This window comes from Ornithorhynchus anatinus, chromosome 2, assembly GCF_004115215.2.
Source record: "Ornithorhynchus anatinus isolate Pmale09 chromosome 2, mOrnAna1.pri.v4, whole genome shotgun sequence".
NCBI classification, from domain to species: Eukaryota; Metazoa; Chordata; class Mammalia; order Monotremata; family Ornithorhynchidae; genus Ornithorhynchus; species Ornithorhynchus anatinus.
The window spans coordinates 89,939,292-89,958,021 of NC_041729.1; the positions used below are offsets into that span (position 1 = coordinate 89,939,292).

Sequence of the window (18,730 nt, forward strand, 5' to 3'; positions counted from 1 at the left end):
AATCTAGTGTAATTCTATTTATTTATGTTGATGCCTGTTGACTCGTTTCGACGTCCGTCTCCCCTCTTGCAGCGGTAAGCCCAGTGTGGGCAGGGATTACCTCTCTTGATTGCTGAGATGTACTTTCCAAGCACTTAGTACAGTGCTCTGCACACAGGAAGTGCTCAATAAGTACGATTGAATGGATATATATATATATTTACACACACACATACACACACACATATATACAGGCCTGGGTTCGTGTGCATTTGTGTGTGTGTGTGCGCGCGCGCACGTGAGCGTGCTTCAAGAGGTTGTGAGTATACCGGCGTTTAGATGGTGCAGAAGTTCTGAAGTGGCATCTGGGAATATATACCCTGGGAAGGTTAGGAAATAATAGAGGAAGTCCTTCTGGAGGAAATATAATTGCAGGGAGAGCTTGAAAACTGTGATCTGTTACATCTGATGTGAGAGGGAGTTGTCGGCAGAGAGTAAAGGCACGAGGTGGGAGAGATGAGAATAAGGCAAGCACAGACTGTGAGCCCGGTGATGGGCAGGGATTGTCTCTATCGGTTGCCGAATTGTATCACTCCAAGCGCTTGGTCCAGTGCTCTGCACATAGTAAGCGCTCAATAAATCCGATTGAACGAATGAATGAGTGCGTAGGTTGGAGAGAAACGAAGAGTGAGAGCTGAGTGGTTAGGAGAGCTGACAGCTTCGATAAATACAGCAATCTACTTAAACACATAAGCAGAGTTCTGTAAACACACACATTCGTATAGGCACACATGCTCTCTTAGGCCCGGGCATGAGTGCTCACGGTTTCAAAAACGGTCAGAGAAACTAACGTGAAAAATCGGTAACCGAGAGAGAACAAACTGACGGGCCCTCTGCCTATCCTGCATTTAAGGCTTAGCTCCGCTTGCCGATTACCCCGGAGCTTCTTTCCAAGGCACTCCGGGGAATGGAAAAGACTCAGAGGACTCTAGCTTCAAGGGGCAGAGAGCTGTTTGAATAAGATTTCCCTTTTTGCCTTTTTAAAGCCCCTTTGGCTTCGGTTCCCTCTTCTAGAGCGAGCTGATCACTTCCACAAGAAGACTGGGCCAACACGGGGGCCGTGCCCAACTACAGGAGCCTTGATTCTCCACTTCCAACTTCCTCTTCCTCGTATTTCTCGAGCGGGCCCCTGCCATGGATCTCTGAGCGTGGGGTAAATGTGGAAGGAGACAAGGAGTCAGAGGTGGAGAAGACAAAAAGGTAACAATAGTGTTGGGATTTGTTCAGCGCTCGCTATGTGCCGAGCTCCGTTCTAAGCGCTGGGGTAGACGCAGGGGAATCAGGTGGTCCCACGTGGGGCTCACAGTGAATCCCCATTTAACAGATGAGGTAACTGAGGCACCGAGAAGTGAAGCGACTTGCCCAAAGTCACACAGCTGCCAAGTGGCGGAGGCGGGATTCGAACCCACGACCTCTGACTCCCAAGCCCGGGCTTTTTCCGCTGAGCCACGCTGTAATATGACAACCGGGAACTATGTGTGAAGTCGTGTGCTGAGCACTGGGGTTCATACAAGGTAATCAGGTTGGACACAGTCTCTGTACCACGGGGGACTGACAATCTAAAAGGGGAAAGGGAACGGGCATTTAAGGATTCCTGAAATCAGTTGATCAGTGGTATGAACTGAGTGCTTACTGTGTGGAGAGAGGCGGAGAAATCCCCCCACGATCTCTCCCCAGGCCTTACTGGAATGGTTGGCCCTGAGTATGTTTAATTATTCAAAACTGCCCTGGTCTAATAATAATAATAATTGCAGAATTTGTTAAGCCCTTACTCTGTCGTAATCATAATTGTGGTATTTGTTAAGTGCTTACTTTGTGCCAGGTACTGCATTAAATGCTGGGGTAGATATAGGTTAATAATAATAATAATAATGAGGGTATCCGTTAAGCGCTTACTAGGTGCAGAGCACTGTTCTAAGCGCTGGGGGAGACCCAGGGGAATCAGGTGGTCCCACGTGGGGCTCACAGACTTCATCCCCATTTTACAGATGAGGTCACTGAGGCCCAGAGAAGTGAAGCGACTTGCCCACGGTCACACAGCTGGCAAGCGGCAGGGCCGGCATTCGAACCCATGACCTCGGACTCCAAAGCCCGGGCTCTTTCCACTGAGCCACGCTGCTTCTCTAGGTCGGACACAGTCCCTGTCCCACATGGGGCTCACAGTCTCAATCCTCAAATGAGGTAACTGAGGCACAGAGAATAATAATAATAGCGATAATGATAATAATAACTGTGGTATTTGTTAAGCGCTTACTATGAGCCAAAGACTGTACCAAGTGCTGGGGTAGATACAAGCAAATCGTGTTGGACCCAGTCCCTGGCCCCTGTGGGGCCCACAGTCTCAATCCCCATTTTACAGATGAGATGACTGCGGCCCAGAGAAGCTAGAGAAGCAGCGTGGCTCAGTGGACAGAGCCTGGGCTTTGGAGTCAGCGGTCATGGGTTCGAATCCCGACCCTGCCACTTGGCAGCTGTGTGACCGTGGGCAAGTCGCTTCACTTCTCTGGGCCTCAGTGACCTCATCTGTAAAATGGGGCTGAAGACTGTGAGCCTCACGTGGGACAACCCGATGACCCTGTGTCTCCCCCAGCGCTTAGAACAGTGCTCTGCCCATAGTTAGCGCTGAACAAATACCAACATTATTATTATTGAAGTTACTTGCCAAGGTCACACGGCAGACAATCGGTGACATGTGTCAGGCTCTGCACATAGTAAGCGCTCAATAAATACTATTGAATGAATGAATGAATGAATAAGCTGTGGGGTAGATACAAGATAATCGGGTGGGACATAATCCCTGTTCTACGTAGGGCTCATAGTCTCAATTCTCGTCAAATTGTACTTTCCAAGTGCTTAGTGTAGTGCCCTGCACACAGTAGGAGCTCAATAAATACGACTGAATGAATGAATATTGTTGCACTGTAATAATGATAATAGTTATGGTACTTGTTAAGCACTTACTGTGGGCCAAGCGTGGCTCAGTGGAAAGAGCATGGGTTTTGGAGTCAGAGGACACGGGTTTGAATCCCAGCTCTGCCACTTGTTAACCGTGTGACTGTGGGCAAGTCACTTCACTTCTCTGGGCCTCAGTTCCCTCATCTGTAAAATGGGGATGAAGACTGTGAGCCCCACGTGGGACAACCCGATTCCCCTGTGTCTACTCCAGCGCTTAGAACGGTGCTCTGCGCATAGTAAGCGCTTAACAGATACCAACGTTATTATTCTAATCGCCGGGGTAGATAGAAGTTAATCAAGTCGGACACGGGTCCCCGTCCTACGTGGGGCTCAAACTCTTCATCCCCATTTTCCATGATGAGGGAACCGGGGCCCAGAGAAGCCAAGTGCTTTGCCCAGGGTCACGCTGCACACGTTTGGCAGAACGGGGATTGGGACTCCGGGGCTTCCGACTCCCGGGCCCGTGCCCTGTCCGCTAAGACACGGTGCTCTCCTCAGTGCTTAGTACGGTGCTTCGCACACAGTAGGCGCTCAGTAAATATGATCGAAGGAATGAAGGAGAGGACTGGGCCGGGCGGCGGGTTGAGCGACCGCTTTAATGGGGGAGCAGGAGGAGGAGGAGGCCAGAAGGAGAGCGAGGGGCAGTCGGGTTGCTTAGGGAGGTGGGGGCAACCGTGGCCGCCGATGGACCCGGACACGGTAGAGCAGCCGGAGCGGCCGGTCTGCGTCCTACGTCTGGCCTGGAAAACCCTCCCTCCTCATATCCCGCGGACAACGATTCTCCCCACCTTACTGAGGGCACGCCTCCTCCAAGAGGCCTTCCCCGACTACATCCCCCTTTCCTCATCTCCCGCTCCCTACAACGATTCTCCCCCCCCCCTTCAAAGCCTCAATGAAGGGGCACCTCCTCCAAGAGGCCTTCCCTAAATCGCTCTTTGCTCATCTCTCACTCTCTTCTGCATCGCCCCCGACTTGCTCCCTTTATACCCTTTTTTCAACCTCCCTCCCAGCCCCACAGCACTGATGTACATATCTCTAATTTTATTATATTAATAATAACGTTGGTATTTGTTAAGCGCTTGCCATGTGCAGAGCACCGTTCCAAGCGCTGGGGGAGATACAGGGGAATCAGGCCGGCCCACGTGAGGCTCACAGTTAATCCCCATTTGACAGATGAGGGAACCGAGGCACAGCGAAGCGAAGCGACTTGCCCGCAGTCGCACAGCGGACAAGCGGCGGAGCCGGGATTCGAGCCCACGACCTCTGACTCCCAAGCACGGGCTCCTTCTTGCCACTGAGCCACGCGGCTTCTCTGTAACAATAATAATAACAGTGACATTTGTTAAGCGCCCACTGTGTGCCGGGCACCGTATTAAGCGCCGGAGTGGATAGAACAAAATCGGGTTGGACCCACTCCCTGTCCCACGTGGGGCTCACAGTCGCAATCCCCATTTTACAGATGAGGGAACTGAGGCACGGAGAAGTGTTCTGCCTAAGGCCACACAGCAGTAAAATGGAGGAGTTGGGATTAGAACCCAAGACCTTCTGACTCCTAGGCCCAGGCTCTATCCACTACGCCACGCGGTCTGACACTATTGCTGGGAAAAATCCAGGGAAAACGAGGCAGAGTCAGACCAGCGGCTCAATGGATAGAAACCATAAGAACGATAACGGAAGAACCGTTAGCAAGGTGACATATTACCGAGAAAATCTATCCAAAGAGTCGCCGCGAGTCGGAAACGACACGACGGCACTTGATGATAATAATAATAATATTAATTACCTCTGTCTCCCCCCCTAGACTAAGCTGGTCGTGGTTAGGGAATGCGCCTGTTTATAATCGTTCTTTCCCCGGGCACTTTGTACATTAATTCATTCATTCAATAGTATTTATTGAGCGTTTACTGTGTGCAGAGCACCGTACTAAGCGTTTGGGAAGTACAATTCAGCAACGGATAGAGACAGTCCCTACCCAACAACGGCTCACAGTCTAGAGTCTAGACAGTCTAGTTTTGACTCGTCTCTCTCGTTCACCCCACGCATCCTATCCGTTACCGAGACCTGCCGGTTTCACCTCTACGATATCGCCAAGATCCGCCCTTTCCTCTCCACCCGGACGGCTACCTTACCGTTACGGGCTCTCGTTATATCCCGGCTAGACTACCGTGTCGGCCTTCTCTCCGACCTCCCTTCCTCCTCTCTCGCCCCGCTCCGGTCTATTCTTCACTCCGCTGCCCGGCTCATCTTCCCGCAGAAACGATCTGGGCGTGTCACTCCCCTTCTTAAACAACTCCAGTGGTTGCCCATCGACCTCCGCTCCAAACGAAAACCCCTCATTCTAGGCTTCGAGGCTCTCCATCACCTTGCCCCTTCCTACCTCTCCTCCCTTCTCTCTTTCCACCGCCCACCCCGCACGCTCCGCTCCTCCGCCGCCCACCTCCTCGCCGTCCCTCGGTCTCGCCCGTCCCGCCGTCGACCCCCGGGTCACGTCCTCCCGCGGTCCCGGAACGCCCTCCCTCCTCACCTCCGCCCAACTGATTCTCTTTCCCTCTTCAAAACCCTACTTAAAAATCACCTCCTTCAAGAGGCGTTCCCAGACTGAGCTCCTCTTCCCCCTCTACTCCCTCTGCCATCCCCCCTTTACCTCTCCGCAGCTAAAGCCTCATTTTCCCCTTTTCCCTCTGCTCCTCCACCTCTCCCTTCCCATCCCCACGGCACCGTACTCGTCCGCTCGACTGTATATATTTTCGTTACCCTATTTATTTTGTTAATGAATTGTACATCGCCTCGATTCTATTTAGTTGCCATCGGTTTTTACGAGACGTTCTTCCCCTCGACTCTGTTTATCGCCATCGTTCTCGTCTGTCCGTCTCCCCCGATTAGACCGTGAGCCCGTCAGACGGCAGGGACCGTCTCTATCTGTTGCCGACTTGTTCATCCCAAGCGCTTAGTACAGTGCTGTGCACATAGTAAGCGCTCAATAAATACTATTGAATGAATAGAAGGAAGATTGTTCTCTCCGAGGCGCTTAGTACAGTGCTCTGGGACCAGTAAGCGCTCAATAATAATAATAATAATGATGATGGCATTTGTTAAGCGCTTACTATGTGCAAAGCACTGTTCTAAGCGCTGGGGAGGATACAAGGTGATCAGGTCGTCCCACCTGGGGCTCACAGTCTTAATGCCCATTTTACAGTTGAGGTAACTGAGGCCCAGAGAAGCGAAGTGACTTGCCCAAAGTCACCCAGTTGACAAGCGGCAGAGCCGGGATTTGAATCCATGACCTCCGAATCTGCAGCCCGGGCTCTTTCCACTGAGCCACGCTGCTCATTGATTGTTTGATCGATTGATTGTTTGACTGAATGACTGGAGGACTGGTGGTCGCGGATGCCCAGCAGGGACGGACAGACGGACGGGCAGAGAGAAGGGGAAAAACCTCCTCACGTCGCTAAGGGCAACGGAGGCGTTATCCGCGAGTGATGCGAAGGGGCGGTGTCTACGTGGTCGCCGCAGCCCCTCCCTCCCTCCCTCCGTCGCTCCGCGTCCCGGGCAGAGCCAAGCGGTAACTGAGGCCCAGAGAAGTGAAGTGACTTGCCCAAAGTCACACAGCTGACAAGCGGCGGTGCCTGGATTAGAACCCATGACCCCTGACTCCCAAGCCCGAGCTCTTTCCACGAGGGAGGCCTCCTCCATCCCTCCTCCCTGGTCCCCATCCCTGGTTGCTAGGGGCAACGGACGCGTCGTCATCATCATAATAATAATAATGATAATAACGATGGTATTTGTTAAGCGCTTACTATATGTCAAGCGTTGTTTTAAGCGCTAGGTGGGGAAGCGGGAGGGGGAATATAAATTCATCAGATTGTCCCACGTGGGGCTCGCAGTCTTAGTTCCCATTGTACAGATGAGGTAAGTGAGGCCCAGAGAAGTTGTGACTTGCCCAAGATCACACAGCAGACAAGTGGCAGAGTCGGAATTAGAAGCCACGTCCTCGGACTCCCCAACCCGGGCTCTTTCCCCTGAACCGTGGTCCTCAGCCCCGCCCTTTCGCTCCCCTCCCTCCCTCCCTCCTTCTTCTGTCCCGCCTCCTCGGCAGCGCTAAGCGAGGGCGCCCCGGTCCCTCCCCCCTCGGTTGCTAGGGGCAACGGAAACGTCATTCGCGCGTGATGTGAAGGGGGCGGGGCCGCAGCCCCTCCCTCCCTCCATTCATTCATTCAACAGTCTTTATTGAGCGCTTACTACGTGCAGAGCACTGTCCCGCCTCCTCGGCAGCGCTAAGCGAGGGCACCCTGGTCTCTCCGCCCCGGTTGCTAGGGGCAACGGAAGCGTCCTCCGCGGCTGATGTAAAGGGGGCGGCGGTGCCGCAGCCCCTCCCTCTTTCATTGATTCAGTAGCCTTTACTGAGTGCTTACTATGTGCAAAGCACTGTCCCGCCACCTCGGCAGCGCTAAGCGAGGGCTCCCTGGTCCTTTCCCTCCCCCACCCCGGTTGCTAGGGGCAACGAAAGCGTCCTCCGCGGGTGATGTAAAGGGGACGGTGCCGCCCCTCCCTCCCTCCCTCCCTCTTTCATTCATTCAACAGTCTTTATTGAGCGCTTACTGCGGCGCTAAACGAAGGCGCCCTGGTCCCCCCCCCCCGTTGCTAGGGGCAACGGAAGCATCCTCCGCCGGTGATGTAAAGGGGTCGGTGCCGCATTCCCTCCCTCTTCTGTCCCGCCTTCTCGGCGGCGCTAAGCGAGGGCTCTCTGATCCTTCCCCATCCCCCCCCCCCCGGTTGCTAGGGGCAACGGAAGCGTCCTCGGTGGGTGATGTAAAGGGGGGCGGTGCCGCATTCCTTCCTTCCCTCCCTCTTCTGTCCCGCCTCCTCGGCAGCGCTAAGCGAAGGCGCCCTGGTCCCGCCTCCCGGGTTTCTAGGGGCAACGGAAGCTTCCTCCGCGGGTGATGTAACGGGGGAGGCGGTGTCGCATTCCCTCCTTCCCTCCCTCTTCTGTCCCGCCTCCTCGGCAGCGCTAAGCGAGGGCGCCGTGGTCCCTCCTCCCGGGTTGCTAGGGGCAACGGAAGCGTCATCCGCGGGGGACGGCACCGCTCTCCTCCCTCCATCCCTCCCTCCCGCGGCCTCCGCGGCCTCTTTCTCCATCCTCCTCCAGCCTCCTCCATCCTCCTCCATCCTCCTCCATCCTCCTCCATCCTCCTCCATCCTCCAGCACCGGCGCCTCCCTGGTCCCTCCCCGCCCTTCCCGCGTGAGTATGGCGGAAAGCGTCCGTCCGAGCCCCGCGAGCCTCGGGCATCGCGGTCGGGCGGTGCGGGCCACCCCGGGACCACCCCCCGGCCAGGCAAGCGATGATCGTCTCCGCCCCCTCCCCGGCCATTCCCCTCCCCGTCCCCTAGAGCGCTCGGCTCCATCAATCGATCGTAGTTACAGATGAGAGTGATAACGGTGGTACTCGTTAAGCTCTTACTCTGTGCAGAGCACTGTTCTAAGCGCTGGGGGGATACGGGCTCATCAGGTTGTCCCACGTGGGGCTCACAGGCTTCATCCCCGTTGGACAGATGAGGTCGCTGAGGCCCAGTGAAGCCTCGGCCACTTGTCAGCTGCGTGACTGTGGGCGAGTCACTTCACTTCTCTGGGCCTCGGTGACCTCATCTGGAAAATGGGGATTAACTGTAAACCTCACCGGGGACAGCCTGATTCCCCTGTACCCACCACCCCAGCGCTTAGAACAGTGCTCCGCACAGAGTAAGCGCTTAACAAATATCAACATTATTACATTATTACCTAGTGGAGAGAACACAGGTCTGGGAGTCAGAGGGCCTGGGTGCTCATCCCAGTCCGGCTTCTTGTCTGCTCTGTGACCTTGGACAAGTCACTCAACCTCTCTCTACCTCAGTTGCCCATCTGTAAAATGGGGATCGAGACGGTGAGCTCTATATAGGACAGGAACCGTGTCCGACCCCAATCTGATCATCTTGTATCTACCCCGGTGCTTGGAACAGAATAAGCACTTAACAAATACAAAAAAAATAATAATAATTCAGCCAAATACTATTGCATGAATGAATGAAATGCAAAAAAAAAAAAAAAAAATCAGCCTAAGACGAGACCCGTTCAAGTTGTCTTACTTTATAATGAAATCAATAGTTGAGGTGGTATTTCTTAATCTTTTGATAATAATAATTCTGTGTTTGTTAAGAGCTTACTATGTGACCAGCACTGTTTTAAGTGGATACAAGCAACTCAGGTTGGGCACTGTCCCTGACCCATGTGGGGCTCACAGTGTCAATCCCCGTTTTACAGATGAAGTAACTGAGGCCCAGAGAAGTGAAGTGATTTGCCCGAGGCCACACAGCCGACAAGTGGCGGAGGCAGAATTAGAATCCATGACCTTCTGACTCCCAGGCCCCTGCTCTATCCACTACACCAAGCTGCTTTACTAAGTAAGAGCTGGAACTAGAATCTTATTCTCTTCTCAATCCTCTGCACTTTCCACTGGGCCTTGCTCACGGGATTGAAAGGAGGGTGAGGGAGCGTGGGAGTTCCATGCCCCGGTGTCCTCTTTTTGGATTTTCCCACACTCCTGAGCCACCAGGAGGGCTTAGGTACTATTTTTCTTCTCCAGAACCAGTTTTAATGGAAACATGCTGGACTCTATCGTACATATAAATAGGTTTAATTGTGTGTTGACAGGAGAACTCTGGGAATGGGCACATCTAGAGCTGGGAGATCCCCTCCTCAAAGCAGGTCTCTGGAAACTAGTCCCTATCCCCCACAGTGCTAAATTGAAAACGCTTCAGAAGTCAATACAGAGATAATAATAATAATGGTGGTATTCGTTAAGCGCTTACTATGTGCAAAGCGCCGTTCTAAACGCCGAGGGGGATATGAGGTGATCCGGTCGTCCCACCTGGGGCTCACAGTCTTCATCCCGATTTTACAGGTGTGGTGACCGAGGCACCGAGAAGCGAAGTGACTTGCCCGAAGTCACACAGCTGACGGGTGGCGGAGCCGGGATTAGAACCCAAGACCTCTGACTCCCAAGCCCGGCCTCTTTCCGCTGAGCCACGCTGCTTCCCAAGGGTCGGGAGGATCCCTGGGGAACCTGGCGGTAGGACATTGGTCAGAAGGAAATGAAAATGCTAGGGGGCGGATTACTTTCTTCTCTTTTTTTGATCCCGTAGTGCAGTGCAATATAGTCCCCGTGCTCTGCCCGTAGTCGGTGTCCAATAAGTGGTGGTCGTGTGATGATTAGTCAAGCGATCGTATTTACTAAGCCCTGTGCTCTGGGAGGGAGACGGTGTAACCGAGATGCTAGATATGATCTCCGTTCATAAAGAGCTGATTCCTTGGATTCAAATAGAATAATAGAGTAATTATGGAACTCCGGTCTCTCCCTCCTTCGGCCCCGTCCTCAACTCTCTCGCCGTCTCTCAAAATCAACCCCCTCCAGCTGCACCTCCCGCCCCGTGTCTTAGTGTTCATATTCTCCTTCAGGCCAACAACTCCCACTTCATATCCTCTATTCTGTCCATTTTTAAAACCCTTCTAAACTCTCATCTCCTCCCAGAGGCCTTCCCAGACTTAGCCCTCTGTTCCTCCTGTCTTCCCCTCGTAGTGTCACCTACGCGCTTGGATCTGTGTCCATTAAGCACTCGATATTCACCCTACCCTCAGCTCCACAGCGCTGATAGAGAAGCAGTGTGGCCTAGTGGACGGGGCAGGGGCCTGGGAGTCAGAAGATCTGGGTTCTAATCCTAATGAGATGTTCATCCCCTTGATTCTATTTATCGCTACTGTTTTTGTCCGTCTTGTCTCCCCCGATTAGACCGTGAGCCCGTCAGAGGGCAGGGACTGTCTCTGTTACCGCCTTGTACGTTCCAAGCGTTTAGTACAGGGCTCTGCCCATAGTAAGCGCTCAATAAATACTATTGAATGAAGGAATGAATGAAGTCACTTACCTTCTCTGTGCCTGAATTCCCTCATCTGCAAAATGGGGATTCGATACCTGTCCTCTCTCCTACTTAAACTGTGAACCCCATGTGGGATCTGATGGTCTTGTATCCACGCCATTGCTTACTACAATACTTGGCACATAAAATGTGCTTAAAGTATACTATTATTATTATTATCATCAATAATAGTAATAGTAAATCCATAATTTATTTTAATGTCTGTCTCCTCCTCTACGCTTTGAGCTCCTTGTGGGCAGAGAATGTTTCTACCAACTCTATTGTAGTGTACTTTCTCGAGCACTTAGTACAGTGCTCAACATATAGTAAACACTCAATAAATACCATTGATTGATTGATGTCGGGTTTTGCAAGAACTCCACTCCTCATAATGGGGTCTTCGATATTTTCCGCAGGAAGTTCACAGTTAATCTAAGCAATATTTTCGAGCAGAAGCTGCTTCTCATGAGGAAGGGAATCTTGCGCAGAGGCAACTTTGTGACTTCTGGTTTTTCCTTGCTATTCTGTGGTGACATTGTTCCTGTGAGGTCTCGGTATGATTTAGTGAGTTTGGGGACTGTTTTCTGTGTAATCCACTCAGCTGTCAGAACTATTTTAGTTGCCAGTTTTCAGGAAAACCTTTTAAGATGAGTAATGGAATAGTGATTTTTAAACAGAACGTTGAATGGAAAGTAGTGCAGTTCCTCAGAGACGTAGATTGTTTTTATGGTATGTCATGACTCTTTAAAGATAAGTTTGTATCTTCTTTGTTGTTGTTGTTGAATCTGGGGATTAGCAAGGGAAAATAAAAGGATATGAAATGAAAGCCAACAAGTTTTTTTGCTTGGAGGAGTTTGAAATAAATGACTCAAATGAGGTTTGTGGTTTATCCAAAAATTCTAATTTTCATGATGTAGTCCCATTCAATTGAGAGTTGGCTATATTTGCTATTTTATGGAAAAGTACTATCATTTAAGTCTAACAGTAGTTAAAGGACCGTAGGACTTTGCCAAATTATAAAAATAGAAATTTATTATTATCAAGTGCTGTTAGAGTCGTTTCCGATTCGTAGCGACTCTATGGATATATTTTCTCCGGAACGTCCTGTCTTCTGCCGTGATCCATAACCTCTCTAAAGGTTCTTCCTTTATCGTTGTTATGGTCTCTATCCATCTAGTTGCTGGTCTGCCTCTTTCATGTTTTTCCTGGGCTTTTCCTAGCATTAGTGTCTTCTCCAGAGAGTTAATCCTCCTGATTGTGTGTTCCAAATACGCTAAACTTGTTCGAGTCATTTGGCCTTCCAAAGACCACTTTGGTTAATTTGCTCCAAAATCCATTGGTTTTGTTTTTTGGGCAGTCCTGATATTAGGAAAAGCATTCTCTAACACCACATTTCAAAAGAATCGATGCTCTTTCTATTCTGTTTTTTCACTCTCCAGCTTCTGGATCCGTACACTGTCACTGGAAACGCCTTAGACTCGACAGTTTGTATTTTGGTGGCAATTGTTAGAAAATATATTTTATGTATAAATTATTTTAATTTACAGTCCATAAGAATATATGCTGACATAACATGGAGAATCATTTTAGATAGCATATGGTATATGGTCCATTGTAATTCTAATCGCCTAGTATTTATAATTACAATAATAACATTTTTTAAGCACTTACTATGTGTGGAGCGCTGGTCTAAGTGCTGGAAAGAATGAAAGTTATCAGATCAGACACAGTCCTTGCCCCACATGGGGCATACACTCTGTGATATGTATATGTTCCTAATCAACCAGACAACGATACTTATTCGAATCCCGGCTCGGCCACTTGTCAGCTGTGTGACTTTGGGCAAGTCACTTAACTTCTCTGTGCCTCAGTTACCTCATCTGTAAAAAGGGGATTAAGACTGTGAGCCCCACGTGGGACAACCTGATTCCCCTGTGACTACCCCAGCGCTTAGAACAGTGCTCGGCACATAGTAAGCGCTTAACAAATACCAACATTATTATTATTATTATTATTGAGTTCTTGCTGTGCGCAGAGCACTGATGTAAGCGCTTGGGAGAGTAAAGTACAACAAAATTGGTAGACACATTCCCCGCCCATAGCAAACTCACAAATTTCGGTATTCATTTTCATTTCAGGGTATTGTTATTCTAAATTACCTGCAGAGACACATCAGTAGAAAAAGTAGTGATCCCTAAAGAGCTTTTTCTATTTTAGGCTGCGTTTGGATGTCTGCAAGTTGGGACCTCAGGACTTGAGAGTTTTAGCTTCTACTTTGCCACCAAATCCTATCTCTTTCTTACAGATCTGTCAGTTGTATCTTTTGAGCACTTAGCATGTGCAGAGCACTGTACTAACTGCTTGGGAGAACACAATATAACAGACGCATTCCCTGCCCGCAGTGAGCCTAGGGTCTAGAAGGGGAGACAGGCATTAATGTAAATAAATAAAATTGCAGATATGTACATAAGTGCTGTGGGGCTGGGAGAGGGGGTGAATAAAGGGAGCAAGTCAAGATGGCGCAAAAGGTTGTGGGAGAAGAGGAAAGGAAGGCTACGCACTTCTCTCCCCCTTTCTTCCCCTTCTTCCACCTGGTCCTCTTCTCCCCTGCTGTGTAATAAGAGTATTTGCTCACTTAGGTGTCCCATTTTGGTCCCAGGATTCATAAATTCTCCCAATTAGAGGGGGTGAAGAAAAAAATGGTTGGATGCATTGCATGTGGCATCAGTGGATCAAGGCAGGATGCTGTTCTGCTCCCCTGTCACTGCCTCAGCCCTAATTGATAGTGCTTTAGGTTTCTTTCTGTACCGGCATTTAATTCAGTAAAAGATCAATGAGTGGCAAAGAGGCACAGTATTTTGCTCATGCTGGTTGTAACAATGAATAAGCATTTGTATTTGAGAAAAATATACCATGGCATATGTGAAAGATCTCTCCCAACCTGGGAAGTGGAGAACCTCCGTTCTCGCCTTCTACAGCCTACCCTGTACACGCCGTACCTAGAGAAGCAGCGTGGCTCAGTGGAAAGAGCACGGGCTTGGGAGTCAGAGATCATGGGTTCGAATCCCAGATCCACCTCCTGGCAGCTGTGTGACTGTGGGCAAGTCACTTCACTTCTCTGTGCCTCAGTTCCCTCCTCTGTAAAATGGGGATTAAGACTGTGAGCCTCACGTGGGACAACCCGATGACCCTGTATCTAGCCCAGCGCTTAGAACGGTGCTCTACACATAGTAAGCGCTTAACAGATACCAACGTTATTAAGTAGCATGGCTTAGTGGATAGAGCAGGGGCCTGGTAATCGGAAGGACCTGGGTTCCACTTCCGACTCCAACACTTGTCTGCTGTGTGACCTTGGGTAAGTCACCTGATTTCTCTGGGCCTCAGTTACCTCATCTGTAAAATGGGGATTAAGACAGCCAGCTCCATTCTTTTGGTAACCTGATTTCCCCATGTCGTGTCTCCTGGGACTCCCAGATGCTGACTACGGTTCTATATGCTTTTCTTCATTCATTCATTCATTCAATTCTATTTATTGAGCACTTACTATGTGCAGAGCACTGTACTAAGCGCTTAGAACGTACAATTCGGCAACAGATAGGGACGATCCCTGCCCAACAATGGGCTCACAGTCTAAACTGGGGAGACAGACAGCAAAACAAAACAAGTAGTCAGGAGTCAGTATGATCAAGAGAAATAGAATCTTTGATCTATACACATCATTAACAAGACTCATTCATTCATTAATTCAGTCATATCTATTGCGCGCTCATTATGTGCAGAGCACTGTACTAAGTGCTTGGAACGGACAGTTCGGCCACAGATAGAGAAAATCCCTGCCCAACAGCGGGCTCACAGTCTAGTCAGGGGAGTCAGACAACAAAACAAAATAAGTAGTCTGGTGTCGATATCATCAAGATAAATAGAATCATAGATGTATACACATCATTAACAAAATAAATAGAGTAATAAATAATGTATACAAATATGCACAAGCGCTGTGGGGAGGGGGAGGGGGAAGAGCAGAGAACAGGGACGGGGGGAATGGGGAGGAGAGGGGGAGCAGAGGGAAAAGGAGGGCTCAGTCTGGGAAAACCTCCTGGAAGAGGTGAGCTCTCAGTAGGGCTCTGAAGAGGGGAAGAGAGTTAGTTTGGCGGAGATGAGGAGGGAGAACGTTCCAGGTCAGTGGTAGGACGGGGGCCAGGGGTCGACGGCGGGACAGGTGCGAACGAGGGACCGTGAGGAGGTGGGCGGCAGATGAACGGAGTGTACAGGGTGGGCTGTGGAAAGAGAGAACGGAGGTGAGGTAGGAGGGGGCAAGGTGATTGAGCTTTGAAGGCAAGAGTGAGGAGTTTTTGTTTCGGTTGATATGTAACCACTGGAGGCTATTGAGGAGGGGAGTGACATGCCCAGAGCGTTTCTGTAGAAAGGCGACCCGGGCAGCGGAACGAAGAATAGACTGGAGCGGGGAGAGACAGGAGGACGGGAGATCCGAGAGGAGGCTGGCGCGATAATCCGGTCGGGATATCTTGAGAGCTTGTACCAGTACGACAGCCGTTTGGATGGAGAGGAGAGGGCGGATCTTGGCGATATGGTGAAGGTGAGACCGGCAGGTTTTGGCCACGGATTAGATGTGTGGGGTGAATGAGAGAGCCGAGTGAAGGATGACACCAAGGTTGCGGGCCTGTGAGACGGGGAGGATGGCCGTGCCGTCCACAGTGACGGGAAAGTCAGGGAGAGGACAGGGTCTGGGAGGGAAGATAAGGAGCTCAATCTTGGACATGTTGAGTTTTAGGTGGCGGGCCGACATCCGGGTGGAGACGTCCTGAAGGCAGGAGGAAGAGATTCTTACTTTTGAATGAGTCGCAGAGAGATTGCAGTGTGGCTTAATAGAAAGAGCGTGGGACCGGGAGTCAGAGGATGTGGGTTCTAATCCCGGCTCTGCCAGTTGTCTGCTGTGTGACCTTGGGCAAGTCACTTCGCTTCTTTGGGCCTCAGTCACCTCATCTGTAAAATGGGGATTAAGACTGTAAGCCTCACATAGGACAACCTGATTATCTTGCATCTACCCCAGTGCTTAGAACAGTGCTTGGCACATAGCGCTCAACAAATACCATAATTATTACGATTATTATTAGAGAGATTGCTGAAATAGCCCCTTCGAGGTGATTCTTCCATTTCAATTTAATCATTTAATACCTTAAAGTAGAGACTTATTATGTGACCTCAAGGGAGGCCCGAGAGAGTAGTTGAAAATGCTTAATTGCCACCTAGAGTTTTGTTCACTTGTCTGCATCTGTCTTCATTTCACACAGATGTTTTTATTTACTGTTCTTGCAGGCTGCTGAGTGTGCTGATTGCTTCAACACTTCACATTGATTGTCAACATTATAAATATTTAAAATGCCAACGGGTAAGCATTTTACAAAACAAAGATGTATCATATCAGTTAACTGCTCATTCCTTTTTAAACTTTAATTCCTTCAGTAAGTATTAGTAAGGGTAGAATGAATATCAGAGACATATGTATATCTTTATAATGCATGCTTACATGTAATCCATGCAGTCCTACACATGATTCCTGGAGTTACACGAGCTCAACTGGACAGGAAGAGACGAAAATGTCGTTGAGGAATTGGTGCTGTGATGAATTTCTTCATCATAAATCAATCGGTGCCGTTTACTGAGCGCTTACTGTGTGCAGAGCACTCTTCTGAGCACTTGAGAGAATACAAGACAAATTAGGAGACACATTCCCTGCCAATTATTAAGTGTGCTCATCTCGTTCAGCCCCTGCCTCAGCTTCCAAGGGAGACATGACCATGATGAGTGGGAAATGAGGAGGCAGAGCAAATGTCGTTATTTATTTTTTTTTAGTGTATTTCTTAAGCACTTACTCAGTTGCCAGGCACTGTACTAAACACTGGGGTAGGTACAAGCTAATTAGGGTGGACACAGTCCATGTCCCACGTGGGATTCACAGTCCCCATTTCACAGATGAGGTAATTGAGGCACAGAGAAGTGAAGTGACATGGCCAAAGTCACACAGCAGACAGGTGGCAGAGCTGGGATTAGAACCCATCTTAACACACAGAGTCTTGTACGCACCACGTTCTGTGCTCTTCCCCCCCCGCGCCGCCCTGTCAGTCAATTAGTGGCATTTATTGAAAGTTTACTGTGTGCCGAGCACTGTACTAAGCACTTGGGAGAGCATAATAGAGTTAGTAGACATGATCCTTGCCCACAAGATGAGTACAGTTTAGTTTTCATTCATTCATTCATTCAATAGTATTTATTGAGCGCTTACTGTGTGCAGAGGCACTGTACTAAGCGCTTGGAATGTACAAATCGGCAACAGATAGAGACAGTCCCTGCCCACTGACGGGCTTACGGTCTAATCGGGGGAGACGGACAGACAAAAACAATAGCAATAAAAAGAATCAAGGGGATGAACGTTTCATTAAATGAGCCAGTCCGTCAATCGTTAGTATTTATTGTGCGCTTACTTTATGCAGTGAGCTGTTGAGAGGGTATAGTGCAACAGAATTAGTGGTCACGTTCCCTGCCCATAACAAGCTCACAGCCCAAAGGGGGAGACGGGCATTAATATAAATAAGCAATTTATAATATATAATTTAAGCATCTGTATATAATTGCTACGGAGTTGGGGTAGGGCAGATATCAAACGTCCAAAGTCACAGATCCAAGCGCATAGATGACGCAGAAGGGAGAGCAGGATGGGGAAAAGAGGGCTTAATCGGGCAAAGCCTCTTGGAGGAGATGTGACCTTACTAAAACTCTGAAGATGGAGAGGGTGGGTCGAGCACATTATGGAGTGAGAAGGAGTTTCAGGCTGGGGGAAGGTGTGGGAAAGGGGTCGGTGGTGAGATAGACGAGATTGGGGCACAGCGGGTAAGCTGACGAAGGAGTGTGTGGGCTGGGCTGTAGTAGGAGATGGGGGGATCGCTCCCCTTAATTTGAGACATCCAGTGGCACCGGAGCATCCCAAAGGCTCAGACAAAACTAGGAGCCCTCATCAGCTGTCCCCTTTGAATAGCCTCTACAAAACAATCATCCCAAAGTCTTTTTAAAATTGCTTTTATGAAAATGTTTCAGAATTTAAATGTTTCCTTTAAAGGACTACTCTTTGAAAGGGTGTTTTTAAATCCATTGCACGTCTTTAGTGCCTCAACTCTTTCTGACATTTTAACGAATACGTAACCTTATGTTGGCTGTTTGGGAGCAATTACCTATGTGACTGTTTGAAAGGCTGCAGGATTAACTAGACTTTGTGCCTTAAAATATATTGATAGTACGCATCGCTAAGAAAAATATTCTGACTTTCATAATAGGACAGTTAACTTGCAGAACAATAGAGTCACGTCCAGCTCTGTTATAACTGTTGGAGGAAGTGACAGAAATTCCCCCGATCTTTCGTAGTGGAAAGTGAAGCAAAGGCGAAAACCAAGGTTCGTTTCGAAGAACTCTTCAGGAGCCATGCTGGGTTAACAACTGACAAGAAGAAACCGAAGAAGAAGGCAAATTCTCAAGAAGACATTGCGGTTAGTTTATGAAGAACCTGATGATGTGGATTACGTGTTTGTTGGGGAGGGGGAGCCTTTAAGCGGGAATCAGTATTTATTGAGAGCTCGGTATGTGTTGAACACTCCTAAGTGCTTGGAGGAGTACAGTTGAACAGAGATGGTAGACATGTTCCCAAAAACATTGTAACAGAGTTTTTATAACGAAGTTACCTCCACCTATATACAGATAAAATATGAGAACACTGGGTCAG

The 18,730-nt window shown here is 49.4% G+C and overlaps 1 protein-coding gene across 6 annotated transcripts in view; it reads left to right on the top strand.

Annotated features, from left to right (window-relative positions):
* Positions 1–8,188: 8,188 nt before the first annotated feature.
* AHI1 (Abelson helper integration site 1) overlaps positions 8,189–18,730 on the top strand; it is a 248,316-nt gene continuing 237,774 nt past the window's right edge. For 3 of the 6 annotated variants that reach the window (XM_029052155.2, XM_029052164.2, XM_029052174.2), the window contains exons 1-3: positions 8,190–8,234; positions 16,276–16,348; positions 18,376–18,497. In XM_029052155.2, the coding sequence (XP_028907988.1) occupies positions 16,339–16,348; positions 18,376–18,497 (132 nt within the window). In that variant the 5' untranslated portion in view covers positions 8,190–8,234; positions 16,276–16,338. Of the gene's footprint in view, positions 8,235–10,015; positions 10,098–16,275; positions 16,349–18,375; positions 18,498–18,730 lie in introns of those variants that run through there. The other 3 variants (XM_039911176.1, XR_003754689.2, XM_039911175.1) reach the window with 3 other exon arrangements.